The sequence below is a fragment of the Trichoderma breve genome, chromosome 3, assembly GCF_028502605.1.
Source record: "Trichoderma breve strain T069 chromosome 3, whole genome shotgun sequence".
In the NCBI taxonomy this organism is placed as follows: Eukaryota; Fungi; Ascomycota; class Sordariomycetes; order Hypocreales; family Hypocreaceae; genus Trichoderma; species Trichoderma breve.
This window is the reverse complement of record NC_079234.1, coordinates 2,613,770-2,636,998: the sequence shown is the minus strand read 5'-3', so window position 1 is coordinate 2,636,998 and position 23,229 is coordinate 2,613,770. Positions and strand designations below refer to the sequence as shown.

Here is a 23,229-nt window from a genome sequence, read left to right as displayed (position 1 = left end):
ACTTGTCACTACCTATACTGCTTAATGTGTGGCCGTGTTATATGAACTGATCTACGACTATATGTCTCTAGTATCTTCTGGTATCTCTAGTATCTTCTGGTATCTCTAGTATCTTCTGGTATCTCTAGTATCTTCTGGTATCTCTAGTATCTTCTGGTATCTCTAGTATCTTCTGGTATCTCTAGTATCTTCTGGTATCTCTAGTATCTTCTGGTATCTCTAGTATCTTCTGGTATCTCTAGATATCTCTAGTATCTTCTGGTATATCTAGATATCTCTAGTTTCTCTAGATATCTCTAGTATATCTATCTGAATCTCCTGGGTCCATTGATAATAAATATTGTTTGTAAAATTTGCCCCTTCTTGGTACAGAATGTCTGGTTAAAAGGTAGGTAAGTACTGAGTTATTATATGTAGATATGTACAAACTACCATTTCCTCTTCAATTAAATAGTTTTGCCTCAGTAGTAAGATGCCTTAAAACGCCGTTGTCATAAGTGTTTAACAAGAACAAAAATGAAAGAGAGAATGCTCCTATGAAAGCTCTAGTCTATGCCCATGTTATTCCCAACCTCCCAATCTTCTATTGGCCAATGGATCTCGTGACTCATAAACATTATAAACCTGTGATAAGGCTCCAGTATTGTTGTGCGATTCCCTGATGGTATAGTTGGAGTAACTAGCATTAGAGGGAATTCTGTAGTCGTGGAAGATGGCGGGATATTGAATGTAGTAGCCATTCGGTAAATTCCGCACGTCAACAATGTCGTAGGACTGGTAGAAGGCCGTGGACATCGGTTGTTGGTAACCACTGGCGTGGCTTTGTTCTCTTTGCGAAGCCATGACAGGGGCTGGTGTTTCTATCGCATGGGGGGCGTGCTCGCGGCGTTCTCCCACGTAGTATGTTTCCTCCAAGTGTCTGCTTGCCTCAGGCACACCAGGCATTGTTAGATTTGAGCTGACAGATGCTGAGCACGTGAATGGAGGCTCCTCAGGCCACTCCGTTTTCCAAAGCATAGTCATGCTCTTCAACTTCTTTGAGCGGTGCTTCATAGCATAATGTTGTAGGATAGCTTGAAGGCCGTAACGCTTTTTACTCGGGCTCGGGCATTCTTTGCAGCGAAAAAAGTCCTTCTGGAGATGGTTCGTATGTGGCCCAATTTTATGATCGAACACCCATTTCATATCGTCGAGAGTTAGTCCTCGCGTCAAGGAAACGGCCCTCGCTCCGTCCTTATAGAACTGTTTGCGGACGTATGCCAACACCTCCGCGGCGAAGTCTGCGCAATTTCCCTTCTTGACGATGCGTCCCTTAACCCAGCTGTCTATGACCTCATCTGCGAGGTTGGAGATGTGAATTCGTACAGTAGTCTCAACATCCTGTCGCTGCTTCTGCAGAGTTTTAGCAATTTCCGAACCTTTTTTCCCTATCCGTTCCGGCTTGTTAGCAGCAGTAGGCGTCGGCTGAGTCGAATGTCTGCGCATTTGGCGGACACCTCCTGACAGGAGCCACCTATCCCATCGGGAAGCGTCATGAAGTTGTTCAATGCCTCGAATTTCTAAGCCTTTTTTCCACTCTTCAGTAGCTGCAACGCCAAATCGCTTGACTTCTTCAAACTCTTCCTGAAGCCTCTCCACTTGGGCAGGCCAATACACTTTTGTCAACTGAAGAGGGGTAATGGCCCCTGGGATGCTTCGCAATTCTTGAGGGGAGATTACATTCATATCAGGCGTCAGAAAAACCATAGGAAGCCCCGATGAGATGAGCGATGGTCTTGATGTTGATAGATAGAAGTCAAGTTCCTGTAGGGCAGAAAAGTCTTGTCAGCTACTTGATAGACCCCAACAAGAGAAGGTAAAGTCACTCACCTTGATGCTCTTTCCAATCAAACAGTTCCCGCACGTATTGATGAAGAAAGGAAAGATAGGCGATACAGTGGTATTGCCAGGTCTGCGGGGCTTTGAAGAATCCTCAGTGGTATTGTAGGCTTTATCCAGCTGGCCGCAGAATTGGCAAAATCGGGTACAGGCAAACCGCCACATATCCAATTCAAACTTTCCTTTGAGCGGCGCGGGCATGGCTGGCCAGTGAAGACATCTGGACGCTCGCCAGATGGCGTCTGGGGGCAGTGTAGGCAATATACGAGTGGTAGGCACGTGCATCACAGAAGTAGAGATGAAGGGCGAGACAGGATCGAGGTATTTGTGGAACAGCCGGTTGACACGCAGACAGCGCCCCAGAGTAACCGGCGAGAGAAAGGAAAAGATGTGATGCCACAACTCCGCTGGGAGCTGCCGCGACCTGTCATGACGGGGAGGCTCTGCGGGGCCAAAAACAACACTGTTCTGGCTAGCAGAGGTGATCCTGGTCTTCTTGGAAGTTTTGCCCTCGCCCTCGCTTGAACTCTCTAGTCGCCTTCGTTTCCTAGCGCTCGGGGATCCCAGGGTGCTGCTGTCGGATGAAACGAGTTGTGTCCCGTTCAGAACTCGCATCTCATCCTCGAGCCTCTGTAGGTATGCCAGACTGGCATCAACCACGTGCCCCTGGCGAACGTTGTCCATGACTGCATAGAGAAGAAAACGAGCTGTTGAAGAGGCGAAGAGGAAGAAGAAGAGGAAGACATGTGAGATGTGCAGGATCGAGTAAACAGGTTGACTGTTGAGATTAGCTCGGGGAGTTGTGCAGGAGCGATGCAAGGGATCGATTAGCCCTTGCCCAAAGTCCTCGCAAGCACGGGCAGGCACGTTGGAGTATCATCGAGAGACTCTAAACAGTGAAACAGTGGCTCTTAAGAGGGAAAGAAGAGACGTAATGAGAAGGCACGGAAAGAGCTCTCTGCTCTCGATCTTCTCCGGAGCTTTTTCGGTCTCGCCGTGTGACGGGCACTAAATCCCCTATAAAGCATGGGCTGACGTAGAAATGCTGCACACTTTTGCTAGAGGCAGCTTATCGATTGGTGATGACTAAGCGAAGTGGCCACTTGAGATGCTCTGCAGAATGATTACAGAAGATGTGTATGGTAGAGAGATATAGTAGATTATAGTAGATCGTAATAGATATAGTAGATTAGAGTAGATTTTAGTAAATAAAAGTAGATCGTAGTAGGCTATAGTAGATGTAGTAGACTATAGTAGACTATAGTAGATAATAACAGATGTAGTAGACCATAGTAGACCATAGTAGATGTAGCAGACCAGAGTAGACCATAGTATAGTATAGTAGATTTACTCATGTCGTAGACGTAGTACTTAGTAGACAATATGCTGTTACTCTTGAAACAATACTATAACAACCTCTTATTTATAGCTTGCCCAAAGTCTCATTGCAAAGCAGTCATCGTCACCATACAGAGAGAGATACAGAGACACCATTTACTCATGAAGCGGAGAGAAGGGGGGACTTGGAATAAAAGTAGCTACAAATGTCCCTGCTCATGAAGACCTTACATTTTCCCTTATCCAAATACCAAATCCAGATCAAACATGTCCAACGAACGTGTTCTATCATATACAAGAGTGTTTAAATACACATCAAATTACTGCTGCTCGTTCATCATACTCGCACCATCGCCCAGCCCCTGTTCCGGAGACGATTGCTCCCCAGAACCGTAAATCTGGAAACTCTGGTCTGCTCCCCAAGTTGTCATCTGTGTGTAGTTTTCAAATGCACTCTATTTGAAACAGAATTGTCAGCCAATGTTGATCTAATGCTAAAGGAGAGGAAATTGCAGTCTTACCCAGTCAAAATTGGCCATGTCGCCTGCCCCGGTGCCGCCCAGGTTTGTAAACATGGAGAGCGGAGAGGCACCGGCGCCGTTACCATTGAGAGCGTCAAACTGCGGGAACTCGTTCCCATTTGTCCCATTTGTTGCCCGTAGGCCAAAGTCCATACCCATAAAGGCACTACTCTGCGAGAATGGGTCTTGGCCACCAAAGCCGGGGATCCCGATGGGGGACACGAAGCCCAGTGACAAAGGTGTTTGATCCAGTGAGGAGCCTGAGCCTGAGCCTACAATTGAGGCAGACAGGGAGTCGGTTCGAGATGGGACTTGGTCGCTGTTGGAATCCATGGCCTCTCCACCAGACACCTTAATCTTGTCCAGCATGATTTCAATGACTTTGGTAGCCTTGAAGGCTTCCATTGAAGTATGAGCAAGAGCGGCCCATATGCCCTTGGCAGTTTCGAGTGCGGTGATCATTTTGCTTCGTTGTTCGTCAGTGTAGACGAAGCCGTCATCGGTGGGATTGGGCGATTGCCGTGCAATGTTATCATAATGAAGGTCTAGAACAAGTAGCATAGCTGGCAAAGTAAACTCTTTTGTCGCAATTGATTTGATGTACCACGAAACAGATCGCAGCCGGCCGTTCCCCTGAGATTCGCGATGCAGCTTGCTTAAGTGTTCCATCGCCTGCAGTGACGCTTCGATAGCACTGCGTCGAGAAAAGGCATATCTTGGGTTATGCTGGGCCTTGGCGTGATATTTCCTGTGCAGCAGACAGAGTATCTTCTGAAACAAGATATCAATGTTGTACCTTGCAATGATTAATGTCACCGGATCCTGAGACGCCTCTAGTGCACCAAGTCGAAGGTGAGGAGGAAGCTCCTGCATGATTTGGCGAAGCTTTGCGTCGAATCGGATAATCTCGTCGTATGGAACAGTTTTGCCAACCATGTTTGTTGCCTGCAGAATGTTTCCCAACTCGGAGCAGAGCCTCACTTTCGCAATCATGTATGATATCGGCGTCGGTTCTGAAGAGGGGCGTGAAGGTGGCAGTTCCTTGGTATCGGGGTGGAATTCATCGTCGAAAAGGTTGTTTGGAAGCTGAGTGTCGCAGTCGTTCTCGTATATCATGTTAGGCAATGACACCTGATGTGAAAAAACGACATCAGACATGCGGACCAACGCCCACGCTCTTCTTCTCATTTCCTACGCCGTCTCGTATCAGTCGTTTGCTCGTCAGCGAAGTACCAAAAGTGAACTTACAGCTTGAAATGGTGTAAGATTGGGAAACCATTTGGCATCTCGATGGTATCCCATGCGGAAGGCTATCCTCGTGATGACAGAAACGATCAACCACAATCCGAGGTCGGCATCCCACCGAGATGAGTACTCTCCAAAGACGTATAAAAGCATAGCCTCGACAGTGTACTCGACCGGCTTCGTGTAGTCTGCCTTGATCAGACATTGAACTGTCCGTAGCCGATATTCTGACGCCAGCTCCAAAGTCCGGCCTCTCCACTCAGGAGGCTCATCACCAACTTTGTGATAGCTCAGCATGGCAAGAGTAAGCACGGAATATAGCAATCCTAGCCACATAATTGGCGTTTTTGACGGGTCCTCCCAATGGCTCTTCAGCTGCTTAAAAAAGGTCGGGCCGTGTATTATACACACAGCATTGTCCATTGAGTTGAAGTAACGGCTACACAGGGTCAGGATGCTCGACTTTGGAGGTAGCTCCGCGCGAAGCTCAATCTCGGAGGCGGGCAAGGCACCGAGCAACAACGTCGGCCCTTCCCGAGCCGCCATTGGTTTTGATAGCCTGACACGCTCGTAGCTCGTCTCCAGCTCCTTCTTGTGAAACATGAAATAGTTTTTCACTTCGGAAATGTCGGACAGAATCGTATGCCAGTGCTCTTGGCCGATATACATGGACTTGCCCTTGTCGGGGTCGACTTTCAAAACTCCCAGCGAAGCCGCGAGTCCCTCTTCCGTGTCGCTATCGTCTTCGAGCATTGTCACCCCCTCGTCGCGGCCAGCTTTGGCGGAAGAGCCGCTATCAGTTAACGACTGCGATGTAGAGGCAGCTCGACCAGCCGCAGCGGCTGAAGCAGGGTCTACATTAGCCCCGCCATGCATCAAAGACAGGACAAGGCCTTCTAACCGGTCGATCCTATTCTGCATGTCATCCGGCGTGGCGTCAGCCTGGTTCTGGCTCTTTTTTCGGGTTGCCGGAGCTGCATAGGAGCATGACGACGTGTCCATGCCCTCTCGCTTGGTGCAGTTGCTGCACGGGTGGTTCCTGTCGCATTTCCTACGCCATGTTAGCAAGTCAAAATGCATCAAAGGATGCTGCTCTTTGGCTGTTCGTCAAGCCATATCCGAGCGCCCAGGCACTCACAATCTGCATGGGAGGTTAGCACGCCTACACTCTTGTCCATGGACAGTGCGGAGATAACGACGTACTTTCTTGTCCTGCATGGATAGCAGCTCAAAGGCACACGATTTCTCTTCCTCACAACGCGAAACTGCTCCTCAGGGGAGCGACCCCCTGTAGAAGAGTTGGTCGAAGGCGGAGTGGGCGTCATTGTAGAGGAGGGGAAGGAAAGCTGAGGGGCTTTCGTAATCTCAGACGGTTGTTGGCTGATGAGGCGATTCGGATTTAAGGATCACACCGAAATGCTCTGAACTTCAGCCGGCCTCACAAGCGGCTTGCCGGTTATAATTGATGCGGCGCATATATTAGACCTCTGAGGGCTCCGGAGAAGGCAGGGGGAGGCAGCCTGTCAATTGCTAGAAGCAGCCAGGCCGAGAAAGGGGAAGAAGCGAGGCGACGGCTCAGTGCGACGACAGAGAGAGAGAATTAGACTGGCCCTTTTAGAGGATCAGCCGGTAGCTGGTCAGAAAAGATTGCATTCGCCGGAAATAAAGCCAATCCACGGCTTCGGGCTCGGGTTGCAATGCGAAAAGAGATATTCTGCGATGGTTTCGGACCCTGGGCTGGAGATGCCAGTGGTTGCGCGGCCTCGTTTGGGATCGGACGAGAAGCGGGCGGAATTGCCTTGGTGGCTTGATATGGCAGTCAGTTGTCAAGTGTTGAAGGCGGAGAGGGGCCGGAAAGCTTGAGTGGCGGACTTGGGGCAGACGGAAAGCCGAAAACGTCAGAGTCCTGCAGGCGAAGCTGGTGATGCAGCAGGAGGAGGAGAGAGAAAGGCGTCAAAGTGAGTGGGATGAGAGAAAATTTGCGTTTGTGAGAGAAGAAGAGGGACGTCTGCTGGAATTAGAGGTTAAAGCACAAAATATAATAAAGAACCCCCCGAGAATTGCGGTTGGTGGGGGGAGCCAGGAAGTGGTGTCGAGCCGGGCGCGAGTCTTGCGTGATACCAAACGGTACCACCCAGGAGGTGCGTCTATGCATTAATCGCTGAGGCGTCTGGTCTCCAACTTTTTTTTCGCGGTGCAGCACTAACACCGGTAGCTACTGTACTAGGCCCCCGGCTCGGCTGTGCGGTACGATGCTACTGCTACTGTGAGCAGGCGATGTTTATGATGAACGGGTTGTAGCAGAGCACAGCGTTTGATTCTCAAATCCCTCATCTAGAAATAGACCCGAAAGGTTCACAAGACAAGCCATCAATTTGATTTCATCTCGACAAATTAAACCTGCAGCACTGCCCACCACATGCAAAGATGGCATTGAAGCAGCTTCGATCTCATCCACCACCAAACAGGAAGCTTATCTCAAAGCCGAGCGGCTGCTTTGTCAGCCGGCTCTCCAAGTACCCCGTGTTAGTGCATGGCAGCAATCCCCATTGGCAGATCCATGACGACCCCAGCCATGGGAAAGGCTTCCAGGCGGTCCGTTTATTCTTCCATGGCGCCGACGTCCCTTTGCAAGTACACAGAAAACACAGCCTGTCATTTGACCTCCGCCTTTGCAAAGCAACTTAACCTTTCGACTAAGCAGAGTGCTAACACGTCACTGTCCAGAACGTTGGGTTGGACCCTGGGGCTTCAGTGTACACGCGAGTTGCTCGTACAATCGTTCCGGAGTACGGACTTCGGTCGAGGACTTCGCAGGGCCATGTAGCAGCATTTCCCGTGGTCTTTTCCACGCGGGAAAAACTTTGCGAGATGAGCACAGCCCGGAGTTAAGCCGCAACACGCACGAGGTCATTTCCTGCGAGCCTGGATATGGACAAGGCTCCAGCTAGTTTACGTAGTTGACGCTGCATTCTGCAACTCTGTGACTCACCCTCGCAGGCTGTCGATTTTTAGCAGTTCTGCTAGCGCCCCTGTAGTTGTAGTGCGGGTGTCAGCGAACCAGCCGATTAGCCCCCTATCCGGCCAATGGAAGTGGGCAAATTAGCCATGGAACTCCGTACGGCTGATTCCATCTCCTCTTTTCTCGCTGGCCTTGGGAGGTGCCAGCGGCAGTTGAAATACCGGGCAGCACGTGCAGATTTGAGGTTTCAGGAACACTCCAAACAGGGCATGGACTGACAAGCGCGGTGTTGTGGTGTATCGAATTGATCAGACGCAGCTCTAAATTGGCGCCTAGGGGCATTAGAGAGGTATATAGAGTGAATAGCCAACACGGAGGATTCCCGGCAGATTAGGAAACATGGTCGACACCTCTCCTTTGCTATGAACTAAACAACTAACAGCTTCCGATCTCCACGACTCCCAAGTCGAGTTTCCACGATATGATGTGCATCAAATACTTCACGAAGCAACGGTATTCAAAATCTATATTGTCCAGTTACTATTTTTTTATTTGTTCTTCAATAAAATTGTGGCTTTCATACATCATATCCTCCTCTGCTTTCGTACTCATCAAATACCCGACTCGGCAGACATGACCAACTCAATAAAGGGCCCTTCTTTTCTACTCTTGGTCACATATGCTCAACCTCGTCGATATATATAACGCTCCGATTCCAATTTCGCTCATCCGACAACTCGATATAGTATGCAGGGGCAAATTTGCCATTGTGTTGTCGTCCCACGCATCTCACCTCCTAGACACTTCTGGGCCCGCGTAGCATGCTTCTTCCTACAGTTAAAGACACCGGTATGGCTGTGTCACGGCTCCACCACCAACCCATAATGGCTGGCAAGATTATTTTCACCAGAGATATCACAGATGGAAATGTGAGGTGTTGTCTACACCTTTCTCGGCTTTGCCTTTTAAGCCGCCGTCGGTTCGGCAGTGACGCTATATGGCTTGAAGAAATCCTCGTTGCTGCTGAGCTCCTCCTTAACCTGTAACCAGTGTCAGTAAGATATCAGAATACTCATGTAGTACCACATACAATATCGAGACCGCCAACGAGTTCACCGTCCACCCACAGCTGCGGGAAAGTCGGCCACTCAGCATACTCCTTCAAGCCTTGGCGCACATCATCGTCGGCGAGGATGTTGAAGAACCCGTATTTGACAGAGTTGTCGCGCAAGATTCCAACCATTTGTCTCGAGAAGCCACACTGAGGAGAGCTGGGTGTGCCCTTCATGAAGAGCATAACGGGGGCTGCCTTGACCAAGTCGCCGAGGCGCTTGAACAGTTCCTCCTTCTGCTTGGCCGGATCAACAACGGAGGCATCGGCCTGGGCCACTTCGGCGGCCTGAGCAGTGCCGTTGGTTGCGGCAGCACTTTGCGCCGCACCTCCGGCCTTGTTTGCATGCTTCTCGATAGCCGTCCGCACCTTGACGGCGCTGCTGCCGCTAACGGTCTCGACGACCTCGCCGTTTCGCAGCAGCACCAGGTAAGGAACCGCGGTCACATCGTAGGTTTCGCTGATATCGCTGAGGTCCTCAGCATTGATCGACACCCACTGGGTGCTTAGCGGGTCGGTGACGGGATATTCGGATGCGAGCGTAGACAAGACGGTTGCCATCTGGGCACATGGTGCCGCCCAGGGTGCATGGAAAGAGGCGACAATGAGGGTTGAGGCGGGCGCAGAGCTGAGCACCTGCTGCCACTGCTCGTCGGTCAGGATTTCGGTAATCGTCGACATCTTGTCACCAGGCCTGAGGTCGACTTCAGGTTCGGATATGTAAGATGACGGATGTTTGTATGGCGTTTGTGGGCGAAGACGGCGAGAATCGGCCTGGAGTATCAGAGTTGGATTTTTAGCGGGGTAAAAGTGATGGCGCAAGGCCCATTGCTGCAAAGGTCATCGCAAGCATTTGAAATCAGGGCGGCTGCTATTTCTACACCGGTGTGCAATTTGTAATCAAACTCTCATGGGCCAAACTACACCAACCAAATTCTTTGCAAAGGGAGATGTTCACAAGATATGATCCTCAAACAAAAGAAAGAAAGAAGAAGGCCTTTTGATATGCAGGATACATGGCAGAATATGCAGAATTTGGTGAACTAGAATGACATCACAAGTTGTGATTTTGCCGGGATCGATTGCTTTTAGGAAACGCAAGGAGAAGTATGCAAGACCTCTTAGGTGCCTTTCGTGCTAGGTATTAAAGTAAAGAGAACGAGCTGGCGAAGGATTGAGGGCATGCGATTTGCACTCATCTCCATGGAGACTTCAGGTCAACCAGGAAGTGCGAAATCTCGTTTAGAAATAGCCTCTACCTGTTATAAGCTCGACCTTATGCTTATTTCGGGGTATGGTGGTAAACCGGAGCAAAGTACGTACAGCTGAGAGTGGGAGTACTAAAGTATCATGGCAAGAAACTCATATCGTAATGTACGGGCTAATACAATACAGGTAGGAAGACGGTCATCATTGCGAGCTGAAGTCGAGTTGACATTACCATTTCCTTCCGCGGTAAGGAATCCATCCGATTGGCTGCCCATCACCCCAGCCAGGTTGGGTACATTGGGACGGCGAGATGAAACGCGTGTCGTTGGGCTAAATATACGCAAGAATGTGGCTCGGCAGCTGAAGTTATCGAGCCCTACGCAACACCGAGGCCCATCTATTTCGAGGACTTTCTTTTCTTTTTCTTCTTTTTTAGAATGACGGTAAATAGTGCCCGGAGAAGTAATAAGGGACGGTCTCTTGGCAGGCAAGGCACTGGTCGAACTACCTGCAACGCGGCCTTGAGGAAGAGCCTAACGCCGGATGGAGCTCTGATTAGACGGCAGGGTACTCCGGACTCCGGACAGCCAGATCTTGCAGCACAAGTGTTTATGCTCCCCTTGCATACGTCTAGGACCTAGCGATTCGTATGCATCTGGATGTGCATCTTGGGCTTTGGGGTTCTGACGCCTTGCATGCAACGGGTTTGCCGGAGATGAGATCCAAAGTGGGCTTGCCTATACAGAAGATGGCGACTACCCTGCATTTGGAGGCTATTCATGACTGTCTTGCACACGAGCCAATGAACAACATGAAAGCAATATCTGCCAGTGTCGTACTTGGTAAGTAGGTTAGTAGGATTGGTTCGAGGATTCGTTGCAATGAGGGCTCTAATCTATCCGGGTGCCTGTGCCTCTACTTGCTGAATACCTGTGCACACTTACGCGTACATGGTAAGATTACGCCGGCTTGTAATCTTGCTACCTAAAGAAAGGGGATGAGTTTGAATAAGTGTACTAAATCGAATTGAATCAATCAAATCAAACTCATCATGAAGCTTCATGCAAACAGCAAGCGCCGTAGTTCATGCCTGACCTCCTGAAGATTGAGTTCCAGCGCTCTCAGGCACCAGCAATAAGCGATACACGCTGCCTGGGGCGCTGGGGGTGGCGGACCTGCCACCAGCAAGGCCACAGCAAAGAGGGGCAACTCTGCGTCATTTGAGCTCCCCCAGCTCATCCCGACCCGATACGTGCAATCCACCACCGGGGCTATGCATCTAAACCGGCTGCTTATTGTCCCCGCCTCGGCGCCACGCAGTGTCGACGCATGTCCCGCCAGACAGGCAGTCCATCAGCTTGCCAGCTCGAGTCGGCCACGAATCCCCGAATCCGAATCTCCCCCTTTGTGCCCGAGCAGTTGTTCGTACTTCTGTACCCGAGCCTCCCATCTTCTTCAAAGCATACATAGCCTAGCCGTGCTATTTATTGGGCTGCCGATAGACGGCCATTGCATTGTGAGGCCACATCCAGAACCCGTCGTTGCTAGTCTCCCCTGAGTTGCATACTAACGAAGTCGTCGCTAGCCATTGCTGAGCGGAGCTCAATCCTCCTCCAATCATCCATATCCTCTACTCCCTACGTCCTTTCACCTCCATCGACCTCTATCGCTACGCCCACGATTCCTACCTCGAGATGGCGTCTCTCAACCTCTCTACAAACGGCGCCTCCATAAAGAGCAGCTACAATGCTGTCGTTGGCGGAGAAGCGGCGGCATCCGGCTCGCCCACCTACGCTCAGTGGGCGCTCTTCTCTGTCCAAGCTCCCCTAGTCAACGCTTTCCAGGACAGCGGTTCCAAGGAGAGTGTGCTCAAAGTTCAAAGCACAGGCGGTACGCGAGCCATTGATGACCCCTTGCGCTTTGCACTCGTCGGCCTAAGATGCTAATGATCCTCTAGATGGCGACCTCACCGAACTGATTGAGGACTTCAGCGAGGGCCGAATCCAGTTCGCTTTCGTCAAGGTCAAGGACCCCAATTCGGGTCTCCCCAAGTTTGTTCTTATCGGCTGGTGTGGAGGAGGTGTCCCTGAGCGTACAAAGGGATACTTCACCAGCCACTTGGCTGCCGTGTCTAAGGTCCTTCACGGATATCACGTCCAGATCACCGCCCGCTCCGACAGCGACCTCGAGCCTGAATCCATCATGCGCAAGGTTGCCGATGCGTCGGGCGCCAAGTACTCTGCCGGATCCTCGGCCGGAGCTGCCACACATGCGCCTCCGCCAGTCAAGGCCAAGCCTGTTTTCACACCTTCGTCGTCAGCAGGTCGTCCTGCCGACCCTCTTGTTGCTGCTCGATCCAGGAATGCCGGCGCTGTCGATGCGGATGGTTGGGGGGCCGACGCTCCTCCCGTCACTCGGACACAGATCGAAAAGGTCGCGCCTGCTTATCAGCCAACCAAGGTGAACATGGCAGAGCTTACAAGTCAGAAGCAGGAGCCTTCGCGCTTCGCCGGCGCGCCCCGACAGGAGACGGGCTCGTCTGATGTTGTTGGAGGCGGCTACCAGCCTGTGGGCAAAGTAGACATTGCGGCCATCAGGGCACAGGCCCAGAAGAAGGGAGATGACAGACCCACGCCGGTCAAGGGAGCGTATGAGCCTGTCGGAAAGGTCGACATTGCTGCAATTAGGGCTAAGGCGCAAAAACCAGCAGAACCAGCTGCAGAAGAAGCGGAGCAAGAAACTCAGAGCTTTTCCGATCGAGCAGCTGCTTTCTCGCAGCCAAGCGCTGGACGGCTGACCTCACTCCCCAAGCCTACCGTTGCCAAGAAGTGGTCCGGTGCCTCTGCCTTCACCGGCACAAAGGCGCCATCCCCGGGTGGTCTCGGATTCGGTGGCCCGGCCGCCCCAGCAGCTGCCCCAGTTGGAGCTGCTAGCCGGACGTTCGCAGACCAAGGCGGCAAGACCCCAGCTCAGATCTGGGCGGAGAAGAAGGCAAGAGAAGGCGGAAGCATTAGCGGCATCCCTGCCGCTCAGTCGCCAGTGCCACCTGCTCAGCAGGCTCAGCAGACCGGCGGCTCGTCTTCTTGGAAGAGTGGTTACACGGGCAAGAGCTGGGCTCCAGTTCAAACCGGAGGAGCCACACGTGGTGCTCCCGAATCTGCGGATCAGCAGGAGGAAGAGACTAGAGAGGCTGCGGAGGACGAGTCCTCGGGTCCCTCGGGCGTGTCTGCCTTGAGAGATCGGTTTAAGAACACCGTTCCCATCGGGGCTGGCCAACCCCCGACGACTCGGGCAGTCGAGGAGGAGTACCAGGCCCCACCGCCTGTTCCAGATGGCTCCAGGCCAGCTGGAGGCTTCGCCCTCCCCGGCCTCCCCAGCCGCCCAGCCCCTGCGGACGAGGAAGAAGAAGAGGAAGACCCCTCGGCATACCAGCCCGTGGCCCAGGAGCGGGAGCGCTCGCCATCGCCAATCCGTGTCGCCGTGCCTGTGGCTCGCGGCCCCGAGCCCACTATTGAGCGGCCCGAGGAGCGCGCACCTCCTCCCCTCCCTGTGGAGGAAGTCCCAGTTCCCAGAGAGGAGGAGCTTCAAGACGAGCACGAGGCCGGCCACCTTGCAAGAGCCGCAGCTGGTGCCGTGGCGGAGCAGACGTTTGAGCACGCTCCTCAAGTGGCCGACAGTCACGACCAGCAAGGCGGCAAGCGTGCTCTGGTTCAGTATGATTATGAAAAGGCCGAGGACAACGAAATCGACCTGGTCGAGGGAGAGTACGTTACCAACATTGACATGGTGGATGATGACTGGTGGATGGGAACCAACGTCAGGGGAGAAAGCGGCCTATTCCCTAGCAACTACGTCGAGCTTGTTGAGGATGACGCTGCCGCGCCGCCCCCTCCGGCCGCCCCCGTTGCCGCCCGAGAGCCAGAGCCGGCGCCGGCACCTGTGGCCCCTGCTGCTCCACCAGCAGCGCCGGCCAGCGCAGCTGCAGGCCCGACAGCCACGGCTTTGTATGACTATGAAGCTGCCGAGGACAATGGTGAGAGAAAACCCCCCTGAATTAATGATGTCATGGTCAAGGCTAACTTTTGTGGCAGAACTGAGTTTCCCTGAGGATGCTACGATTACCAACTTGGAGTTCCCTGATGAGGACTGGTGGTTCGGTCACTACGGCGGCCACTCGGGTCTCTTCCCCGCCAACTATGTCAAGCTTGACGAGTAAAGAAGGGCCAAATGCTGGGAAGAGGCGTAGAGAGACCGAGGGAGGCTTGAGGGGAGATACGGGACGAGGTAGATGTACAAACAAATAAACAATCATGTTATGCCTGATGAGGCTAGTAAATGAGTTGTTTCCACATAGATAGGCTTTTTAGCAAGGCGGATGGCGGAACAAAAAAGATGTTTTTTTCTCCTTAACCTTAACATGTGAAAGTTATGCTGTCATGTCTCATGTGTGTTTTTGTTGTAGTGACTTGGTTCATCATGTATTTGTTGGTCAATTCCCCTTGACCAAATGGGATACGTGGTATCACAGAATGCTCACCAGCAATCTTTCTTAGACGCTGCCGGGACATGTTTCATTCTTTCGCTCGCTCACTCATTCACGCGCCATCCTTTGCTTTCTCGAAACGATCTTAAAATTAATGAGTAAGGAAAAAAAAAAAAAAAAAAAACAAGGAGTTGTCACTCTTTGGTACTAAATCTTTCTCTCTCTCCATTATCCTTTGTAAGAAAGCAGGCGGGGTATGAATTGACAAAAAAAAGAGAAAAAGTAAAAAAGACAACGAAAGAGGACGGCATATTACTCCAATTTCGGAGAAACAAGTGGAAATATTATGACTGGATTTCGCGTAAAACCTAGCGCTCCCATCCTAAGCGCAACCAAATAGCAAACAACAAAACTAAAATAAAAGGGGTAACTTTGTGTTCCCTTGATTTTCCTTTTCTGTCTTCTTCTGTCCCGTCCACTCCACACTGGGACATTTACTCTTCCTTTCCTTTTCGTAATTGTCGGATATGGTCGATTGGTAGTTTAAAAGAAGCATTCGCAAAGATCGATACTGGCATGGTATTAGCGATTGGGCGCAAACAAGGTCGCGCGGGGAGAGGTTTTAAAAAAGGGGGTAAGGTTTGAGATTGGAAAGCCACATACCAGCACTCGCATCCCTCTTCGATGGCGCAGCAACAGCACAGAGCGGCGATACAGCCCATCAAGCAGCCCTGGTCACCGCCGCGACCGCGCTGGTTATCCGGGGGAGGAGCCTGCTCGTACTGCATGGGAGCTTGGCCCTGAGGAGGACCATATTGACCCTGAGGAGGGCCGTACTGCCCCTGGGGAGGACCGTAGCTCTAGAAACGCGTCTGGTTAGCGAATGGCCTTGACTCGACTTGGGGACTGATTTGACTGCAAGATGCTACGCCCGATTGCCGAGTTGATTTGGTTCAGGAGTATATTTTGAATCGATCGAATCGGCGCACGGGGTATCAATCAGAGTCTGGGGAAGAAGGGTTTATTTACAGCTTGGGGCTGCTGAGGATAGCCCTGGGGAGGATAGCCTTGCGGAGGGTAGCCGCCCTGCTGAGGAGGGTAGCCCTGCTGGTAGTACTCGTTGCTGGCCATGTTGTTGGTGGTTTTTGGCTTTTGTTTTTGTTTTCTGGTTCAGATCGCGCTGCGACGAGACGGAGGAGATGAAAAACGAAAGTTTTGTTTTAAAAAGAAAATAAAAAGGATCCGAAGAATCGAAGAGAGAGCGAAGGGGAAATTAGCGATGGAAGGGTGAGAATGAATGCTGGAGTCTGGAAATAAAGATTAGCGGGTTCCAGCATTTAAAGTGGCCTGGGAGTGGATGCGCAGGGAGGCTGTGGCAGGCCGGCCGGTACTTTCACAAGCACCCGATGAGATATGGATCAATGGATCAGTGCATCATGGGTGTAAATGAGCGCTAATGCTACTCGAGGTGCTCTGTTAGGGGACCAGCCAGTGCCAGTGCAGCGCCCGTTTCAACTTGTCACGGCACAGTCGGTTTCTGACGAGGATTTGATGAAGCTCGACTAGCCGGGGGGAGGGACGTCAATGCCTGCAGCCCAGGCCAGGGAGTGGGGATTTTGCGGGTGATGCTGAGATGGGCCAATCTTGGCTCTTTTTTGAGGCCCAACGGAGAGAATGAATGATAGGTAGAGGGTAGATTATGAGGGAGGTGAAGATGAAGAGAATGAATGGACGTTGCAGCTGTGTAGCTTTGTATGTAGCACCGAAACTTACCTCGACTGCGTTGATGCTCGCGAAATGATGACGAGGGAGCAAAGGAGGCCTATGAGGGGGACACGGGTGGACGAAAGAGGAAGTTTGGTGGGAAATGAGAGTTGAAGGACAGACGGGGGGAAGAGAGAACTTGGGCGGCCTCGAGTTTTTACATACACGTGCAGGTACCAGACAGACAGTACAGTACGATAACACGCAACAACAGCTACTGACCTAAGCTACAGCAGAAACACAGCTCAGCAGAGCACAGCTCAGCGCAAACACCGTCCATGTTCCCATTGAATTGAATTTTCTCCGACAAATCTCCCCCCGACTAAACACCATCAGCCACACACCCTTGCCTTACATTGTCTAAGTCAGACCCTCCCCAAGCCTGCAAGCCGTGCCGCGATTCCGGCTGAGCATCACCCCAGCGGCCCCTGTCGCCGCTTGCCATTGGTTCGGCACGATGCGCTGACGAGGCTGTCCGTGGCGCCGTCTGTTGGCTCTCGGCGGGTTTGGTTGCTTGGCTGCTGGACAGCGGACAGCTTCCATCGGAAATCTCCACAGCAGTTATTCCCACCGGGCCATGCGATGCCTGCGTGGCAAACACTTGGCTTTTGGTTTCTTCCCAAGCGCTGTAATAGCACGAGACCATTATGGGCTCATACTTACCTAGGCATTGGTCTAGTCTAGTTCTCAGCTTGGTATGTAGAGGGAGGTCATCGTCATCCGAGTTGCTCGACTGTATGTACACGCATTTCTTTTGCCTCACACACCACCACACAGCCTCGATGATCCGTGGCGCATAGGTACTCGTATTCGTACGCTCTTTTGCCATCTCCAACTCCCATCTCCAATTCCAACTCCAACTCCATCGGCCCAACTTCTGCCCGTTCTTGTTCTACTCGGTGCCAGAGTTGAATCATGCTTGACGTGTACATATTTTCGTCCGTCCGAGCCAACACAGAGACAGACAACGCATCTACCTACCTAGTAGTACATACATGTGACTTTTACATGTACATGTAAGCAGATCAGTGCTACAGTGCTACTGCAAGGGCACTGGACATTTTGCATTGATGCTACACGCATGAAACGCTGCGAAATTCCCCCTTGTTTTAAGCCCTGCGTGTACCGTAGCGCCTGATTCTCGCTTGAAGCCCTTTTAACGATACATCCAATCCCATCAATTTGATACTATCTACTCTGTACATACTACATACTACATACTACCGCATCGCCGGCAGTTCTAAGCGCCACAATGCCGCGTATCTCGTCCAGCTGCGGCTGATCGTCCACCATTGTCCAATGACCTGGGCAGGGGGGGAGCGGCGACTATTAATATGAAGTACCTGTTCGTATACATGTAGAACGTGCATGTAAGCGCCACAGCCCATCTTCATCTGGCAGCAAACATGCGCCTTGGCTTTGGCCCCCAAGCGCCATCATCGTGGCTGTGGCAATCTGTTTTTAAGATGGCCATGCCGTTACCGTTGTATAGATGGAATGGGTTTATTCTTGCTGTAGATGCCGTGGCGCGATGAGGAGTGCTTGCTTACTTGTGCCTAGGTAATGATGGTTTGAGAGTGAGCACTCATATCAATAAGGTGAGCCTCGGCACATGTGCTTATAACACATTCATAATCGAAGGCATCTGCCCATCTTGTCCATGTACAAGTAGACATTGCCATGTAAACGATGAAAATCAAGAGAAATCAAAAACATGGTAGAAAATGAAGGACTATTCTATAAGTTTCCCTCTTAATGGCACACTTTCATCGTTGTTCCATGAATTCCAGAATCACCATCTCATCTTCCAGTTCGCCCCCATTACATTTGAGAGCCATCCAACTCTAGCTTTGATTCAGTGATGAATTCCACATGAATATTTAAATTCAATTCTCCTAAACGCACAATGTCCTCTCCGACCAACCGTGATCATCCTACGCTCTCCCGCTCAACAAACGGAACAACTTAACTCATCAGCTCAACCTTTCTCCCAAATCCCGAAAACTCTCCCGATACTTACACTGAATCACATAACATCCTTTCTTGACCGCTCACATCTCTATCCGCAACTCTTGTCTACTTCCTCTCCGTCGTTTGCAACAGTGAATCTTGCACATGCGTATTGTTCCGAAGCTTTCTTCAACACCATGGCCACTCCTCCGCTTACATGTATTTATTTCAGCTTCTTCCTCTCTTTGCTCATGCGCTGTGAACTTCACAAGATCACACAAGCCTGCTCACTCTTATCTCTCTGACTTTAGAGAGCTTTACGGGTGTCTGGTGTTGACGGGTCCTTTACGGTGACTTATATCCTTGCTCCTTGGCTATATGCTTTCTTTTCATATCCAACTGACAGCATCTACTTAGACCAAAGCTACATACCAAAAACATAGCATTACTGGAATCGTCCTCGCCCTGAGGTGACTTGAAAGTGCGACCCTCACAAAACAAAAAGTCCCAGCAATGTCAAACCCAAAAGACGACGGGAACTACACCTCCCACAACCAAGACAAGAACCCAGCCACAGATACAAACCCTCATCCTACCGTCAACCTCACCAACACCCCAAACAAACACCACGGAACAGCCACCACCGGCCCCAAACCTCAACAACACCCGCCCATCTTCGACATCGCTCACCACGGATGGGACGCCTCCAACGTCCCCACCGCAAAATGCGACCTCTGCCACCGCCAGCGCTGCGGCACTCTACAAAAATGCCGTGTATGCAAGCTCTCCATCTGCCAAGCATGCTGTGTCAGCGGCCGTCTGCAAAGCGACCCCAGACACACCATTGATACCGCCGTGGACTGGGATGCGCCGCCTACCCTTCGCAAGCGGAAACGCCTGGCTTCCGAGATGCCGTCGGGGACTAAGAAGCAGGGAGCGGGCGCAACACCAGGCCGTAAACGGAGACAAGGTTATGAGTCGAAGGGTCCCTTGGCTTCTTCTTTCGTCGTGGTATCGGACGAGGCTGCTCGAGCTGTAAATGGCGAGGCTTCCTGGCAAAGGGATGCTCGGTTTCGAGAGTATGGCTGTGATGGTCCTATGGAGCCGCGACTTTCCGTCGCTCCGGCATCGTATTATCCTCTCGTCAGTCGAGCTCAGGGGATGAACGAACTCTCGCCCAAGAACACCGCTCGTTATGAACTTCAAACGACGAGTTCCGGCTATAAGAGATCACCTGCTATCGAAGAAGTCCGTGATGTTTGCGGCAACGATGAACAATACCGAGCTCCTCTTAGCAGTGAGGGTTACCATAAAGCTCCCGCTCCGGAGCTATTGCCTCGCCATCCCGTTTCTTCAGAAAAAGACTGCTCTCAAGCCGCTCCATCTCGGCCTGTGCTACCACCTATAACGCCTTTGCTCAGGGACAGACGCATACAGCATCAACGCTCCGAGACCTTCCAAATCAGCTCAGACATCCTTAACCGTCTCGACCACCTCCTACACCACCACCACCAACAATCCATCTCCAACGAATCCTGGCCTCTGCACGAACAAACCGACTGCCTCGGCACCAGCCTCGCCAACGCCGCTCGTGAAAGCCATCACGCATCCAGCCCCCCTAAGCCTCTCGACCACTGCCTCCGCGAAGAAGTCCAAGCCGTGTGGACGTCTCGCGCTTTCATCGCTCAGGATCCCGACACCGGCCGTCGTTATCGTCGACTCCTTGCCGCGATGTACTTTGCTAGTACACGTCTTGGTCTTGAGCCGCGGGGTAATGCAGCGCGGGAGTGGTTGTGCGGAGAGGAGAGAAAGATGAGGGAGATGGGGTATGAAGCTACAGGTACCAAGACTGCGCAGTTGTTGGATTTCCTTCAGGAGGTTGGGATCTGGTATCTGCAACAGGTTCAACGTTAGATGGGGAACATGGAGTTGTATCTGATGGGAAAGGGGGAAATTTTGTTTGTTTTCGTTTTCAACGCTTATAAAAAGTCTTCTGGGATTTGTGTGAAGTGAGATGCGATAGCAAGAATACCCAAGATAGATCAGGCACGAGTTGCTTCGATAGAGGGCTTGGTTACGATAAGGCCGAGAGACAGACATAGACTTCGCTAGGATGGATGAACAGAGCTGTTAGACAAATAAGAAATGTGAGCGTGACAACTCCTGCTGCAGGTGAGTTAAGATCAAGGCGAGACAATCATGGCGAAGCGGATGGGATATAAAAAAAACTTTTTTGTATCTTCGTTTGCCCATTCCTAGTAAGCTACCATGCTCCTGAAACGAGACCAGATCTAGCCTATGCATGTATCCATCATGAGATTTGCCGTTTTCTGGAAAAATCGAAACCAACTCACTCATTAAAAAGTGGAAAAAATAAAAGTGTTTGGACATGGACAGGTATGAAACACATCACATATAGTTGGTAAAAAGAGAAAAACACACAAAAATCAACGGCTTTACTCTTCAGCCTCCTCCTCCACCACCTCGGGCTCCTCCTCCTCGTCGTCCTCGAAGCTGCCGGCAGGGACCGAGTACAGTCTCAGGATGGACTTGTTGGGGTCCTTGACCAGGACGAACTTGCCCTCCTCGCGCTTGAGGCACATGTCGGCAATGGTGCGGACGATACCCCAGCCGTTGGACAGGGACAGGTTCATCTGGTTGGCGAAGTCGCGAGGCTTCCAGCCGATCACTCCGAGGATAACGTGCTTATCGTTGCTTCGGGGGTTGGCACGCGAGACGAATCTGTAATCAGAAGTGTTAGCAAATACAGAGCAAAGATGGGAAAGATTCAGTGGACGAGAAAAGTTACGTACCCGAGCTTCATAACGTCGGACTTGGACAGGATGCTCTGCACAGTCCATCTGGCCAGCTTGCAGCTGTTGTTCTTCATTTCGGTGGTAACAACAGCACCGCGCTGGGCCACGAGCTTCGTCCGCCAGTCGAGGGCGCCTCCGCTGCCCTGGGCTCGGCTGTCGAACTCGTTGAGGGCCTTGATGGTCACGAGTTGGTCCTCGCCGCTGATGGCGTTCTTCTGGACGGCGTCGATCTCGGTACGGACAATCAAGTACACAGGCTCCTCCTCGTTGGTAGAAAGGTCGAATCTCCTGTACTTGTAGGCCTTGCTGGCGGCGGGATCGGTATCCTCGGAGGAGTTGTAGAAGGGGTTGGCGTGGGCCATTTCAACCTTGGTCGAGTCGCTCTCGGATACAACCTGGTTGGCGAAGTTGTGGTTGATGTAGGTGGCCTCCTCGGCAAGGGCAGATGGCTGGTTAATGGCATCCTTACCGCCATCGGCAGCCTCCAGAGGAGCGTCGGCGGCGTTCTCGTTGACGGTCACCATATCCAGGTTGGCGTTATCACGCTTGTCAAGGAAGATCTTGTTGCCCTGGCGAACAATGACAATATCCCAGGGGTAGACTGAGCGGGTAGAGCACATGAGCATGGAGAGAATGCTGTCGGTGGCAAAGATGGTGGCCTCGTCCTTCTCGGCGTACTCCTGGATGACGGGATCGGATGAAGTGGTGACGTTGTAGGCGGCACGGTCAATGGCAGTGAGCTTCCTCTCGGATCCCTTGACGGGCTGCTTGTCATAGGACCGGTCGTAGTAGTAGAGGAAACCGTAGTCGTCCAGGTCTTCACCATCGTCGGTGTCGAGGTTGAGCTTGGCGAGGCGGTTGAAGTCAATCTCCTCAAGAAGCTCCCAGTCAGCCTTGATGTTGATGCTAGCATCGCGGTTACGAGCAGGCTTGTCATAATCCTTCCAGCCGAAACGACGTCCGCCACGAGCACCAGCACCACCGCGGCCACCGCGCTCGTATCCACCATAGCCACCCTGTCGGCCACCAGCAGCTCGCTGGAACTGGCCTCCACGTCCACCACGGGTGTCGCCCCGACCACCACGCTGGCCACGGCCACGGGTGAAGACGGCCCCACGGCCGAATTTTGACTTGGTAGAGTCTCTGGTGTTGCTGACGACGGAAAAGCTGGTCTCGTCCTCGGCGGGAGGGGCATTGAAAACAACGGCGTGGCCGGTACCGTACACCTGCTGGTCTATTTTTTGCGTGTTCTCTCGTCAGCATATTCGTCCTCCTTTCAAAGGTAAAAAAACACGACATATGGCCACCGTACCTCTGTATTGACGGCTGTACTGAAGACGTCCACCACGCTCACGGTCCTTGCCCTCGGCAGTCCAGTCGGCCATGCGCCCCAGCTTGTCGCCCTTGGAGAACGGCGCATAGGGAACGCCATCCAGAGTGATCTCGCTCGTTACTGAAGGACCCCAGCCGTCCCCAGGGGGGCAGCTCTCGCAGATCTTGACAAAGTCAAGGGATTCGGCCATCTTGACGGAGTTGCTTCGTATGCTCTCTTTGTTTCCGGTTCTGGGTCCGAGAGAGGCTTTTCGCTATGCTCGTGATGATTCGTCGTCCGGCCTGCGATGAATTTGTCCAACATTGAATCGAAATTGTGGTGGGGTGTGGGGCGACCTAACGAGAAAAAGTTCCAAGCCCCGCGCCACCAGCTGGTGCCAGGTGTTGCACCGCCACAGGCAATTTTGGTGTTATCTTATCGCTTCCTCAGCTGCATTAGCCACAGCACTGAGAGAGACAGAGAACGCCCTGGCTGTGCATCATGTTGTATTGCATTGTAATACATGTTCCGGACAGGTCTGCACTAGAATTGGTCTGCATATATAGTAGATGGAAAACCCATATGCTGGGTATACAAAATGATTTGAACTAGATAAAAACAAGATAATGATATATACATC

At 51.8% G+C, this 23,229-nt stretch overlaps 7 protein-coding genes across 7 annotated transcripts; 2 read left to right on the top strand and 5 right to left on the bottom strand.

Moving 5' to 3' along the window:
• Positions 1 to 561: 561 nt before the first annotated feature.
• Positions 562 to 2,562, bottom strand: T069G_05215 (f-box domain-containing protein; the record flags this gene model as incomplete). The annotated part of the gene is made up of 2 exons (XM_056172425.1): positions 562 to 1,803; positions 1,870 to 2,562. 2 exons carry the CDS (start codon positions 2,560 to 2,562, stop codon positions 562 to 564), a joined length of 1,935 nt encoding a protein of 644 aa, XP_056029283.1.
• A 974-nt stretch (positions 2,563 to 3,536) lies between these two features.
• On the bottom strand, positions 3,537 to 6,307 carry T069G_05214 (fungal specific transcription factor domain-containing protein; the record flags this gene model as incomplete). The annotated part of the gene is made up of 5 exons (XM_056172424.1): positions 3,537 to 3,671; positions 3,738 to 4,928; positions 4,986 to 5,758; positions 5,813 to 6,033; positions 6,186 to 6,307. 5 exons carry the CDS (start codon positions 6,305 to 6,307, stop codon positions 3,537 to 3,539), a joined length of 2,442 nt encoding a protein of 813 aa, XP_056029282.1.
• A 2,602-nt stretch (positions 6,308 to 8,909) lies between these two features.
• T069G_05213 (glutaredoxin domain-containing protein) lies at positions 8,910 to 9,736 on the bottom strand (the record flags this gene model as incomplete). The annotated part of the gene is made up of 2 exons (XM_056172423.1): positions 8,910 to 8,984; positions 9,035 to 9,736. 2 exons carry the CDS (start codon positions 9,734 to 9,736, stop codon positions 8,910 to 8,912), a joined length of 777 nt encoding a protein of 258 aa, XP_056029281.1.
• Positions 9,737 to 11,958: 2,222 nt separating this feature from the next.
• On the top strand, positions 11,959 to 14,480 carry T069G_05212 (variant SH3 domain-containing protein; the record flags this gene model as incomplete). Its single annotated transcript, XM_056172422.1, has 6 exons — positions 11,959 to 12,154; positions 12,222 to 12,315; positions 12,379 to 12,579; positions 12,625 to 12,912; positions 12,952 to 14,297; positions 14,356 to 14,480. 6 exons carry the CDS (start codon positions 11,959 to 11,961, stop codon positions 14,478 to 14,480), a joined length of 2,250 nt encoding a protein of 749 aa, XP_056029280.1.
• An 810-nt stretch (positions 14,481 to 15,290) lies between these two features.
• Positions 15,291 to 15,878, bottom strand: T069G_05211 (uncharacterized protein; the record flags this gene model as incomplete). Its single annotated transcript, XM_056172421.1, has 3 exons — positions 15,291 to 15,318; positions 15,411 to 15,607; positions 15,777 to 15,878. 3 exons carry the CDS (start codon positions 15,876 to 15,878, stop codon positions 15,291 to 15,293), a joined length of 327 nt encoding a protein of 108 aa, XP_056029279.1.
• Positions 15,879 to 18,974: 3,096 nt separating this feature from the next.
• Positions 18,975 to 20,375, top strand: T069G_05210 (uncharacterized protein; the record flags this gene model as incomplete). Its single annotated transcript, XM_056172420.1, has 1 exon — positions 18,975 to 20,375. The coding sequence occupies one exon, from the start codon at positions 18,975 to 18,977 to the stop codon at positions 20,373 to 20,375; it is 1,401 nt and encodes a 466-aa protein (XP_056029278.1).
• A 542-nt stretch (positions 20,376 to 20,917) lies between these two features.
• On the bottom strand, positions 20,918 to 22,800 carry T069G_05209 (eukaryotic translation initiation factor 3 subunit 7 (eIF-3) domain-containing protein; the record flags this gene model as incomplete). Its single annotated transcript, XM_056172419.1, has 3 exons — positions 20,918 to 21,203; positions 21,275 to 22,511; positions 22,590 to 22,800. The coding sequence occupies 3 exons, from the start codon at positions 22,798 to 22,800 to the stop codon at positions 20,918 to 20,920; spliced, it is 1,734 nt and encodes a 577-aa protein (XP_056029277.1).
• Between the last annotated feature and the right edge of the window lie 429 nt (positions 22,801 to 23,229).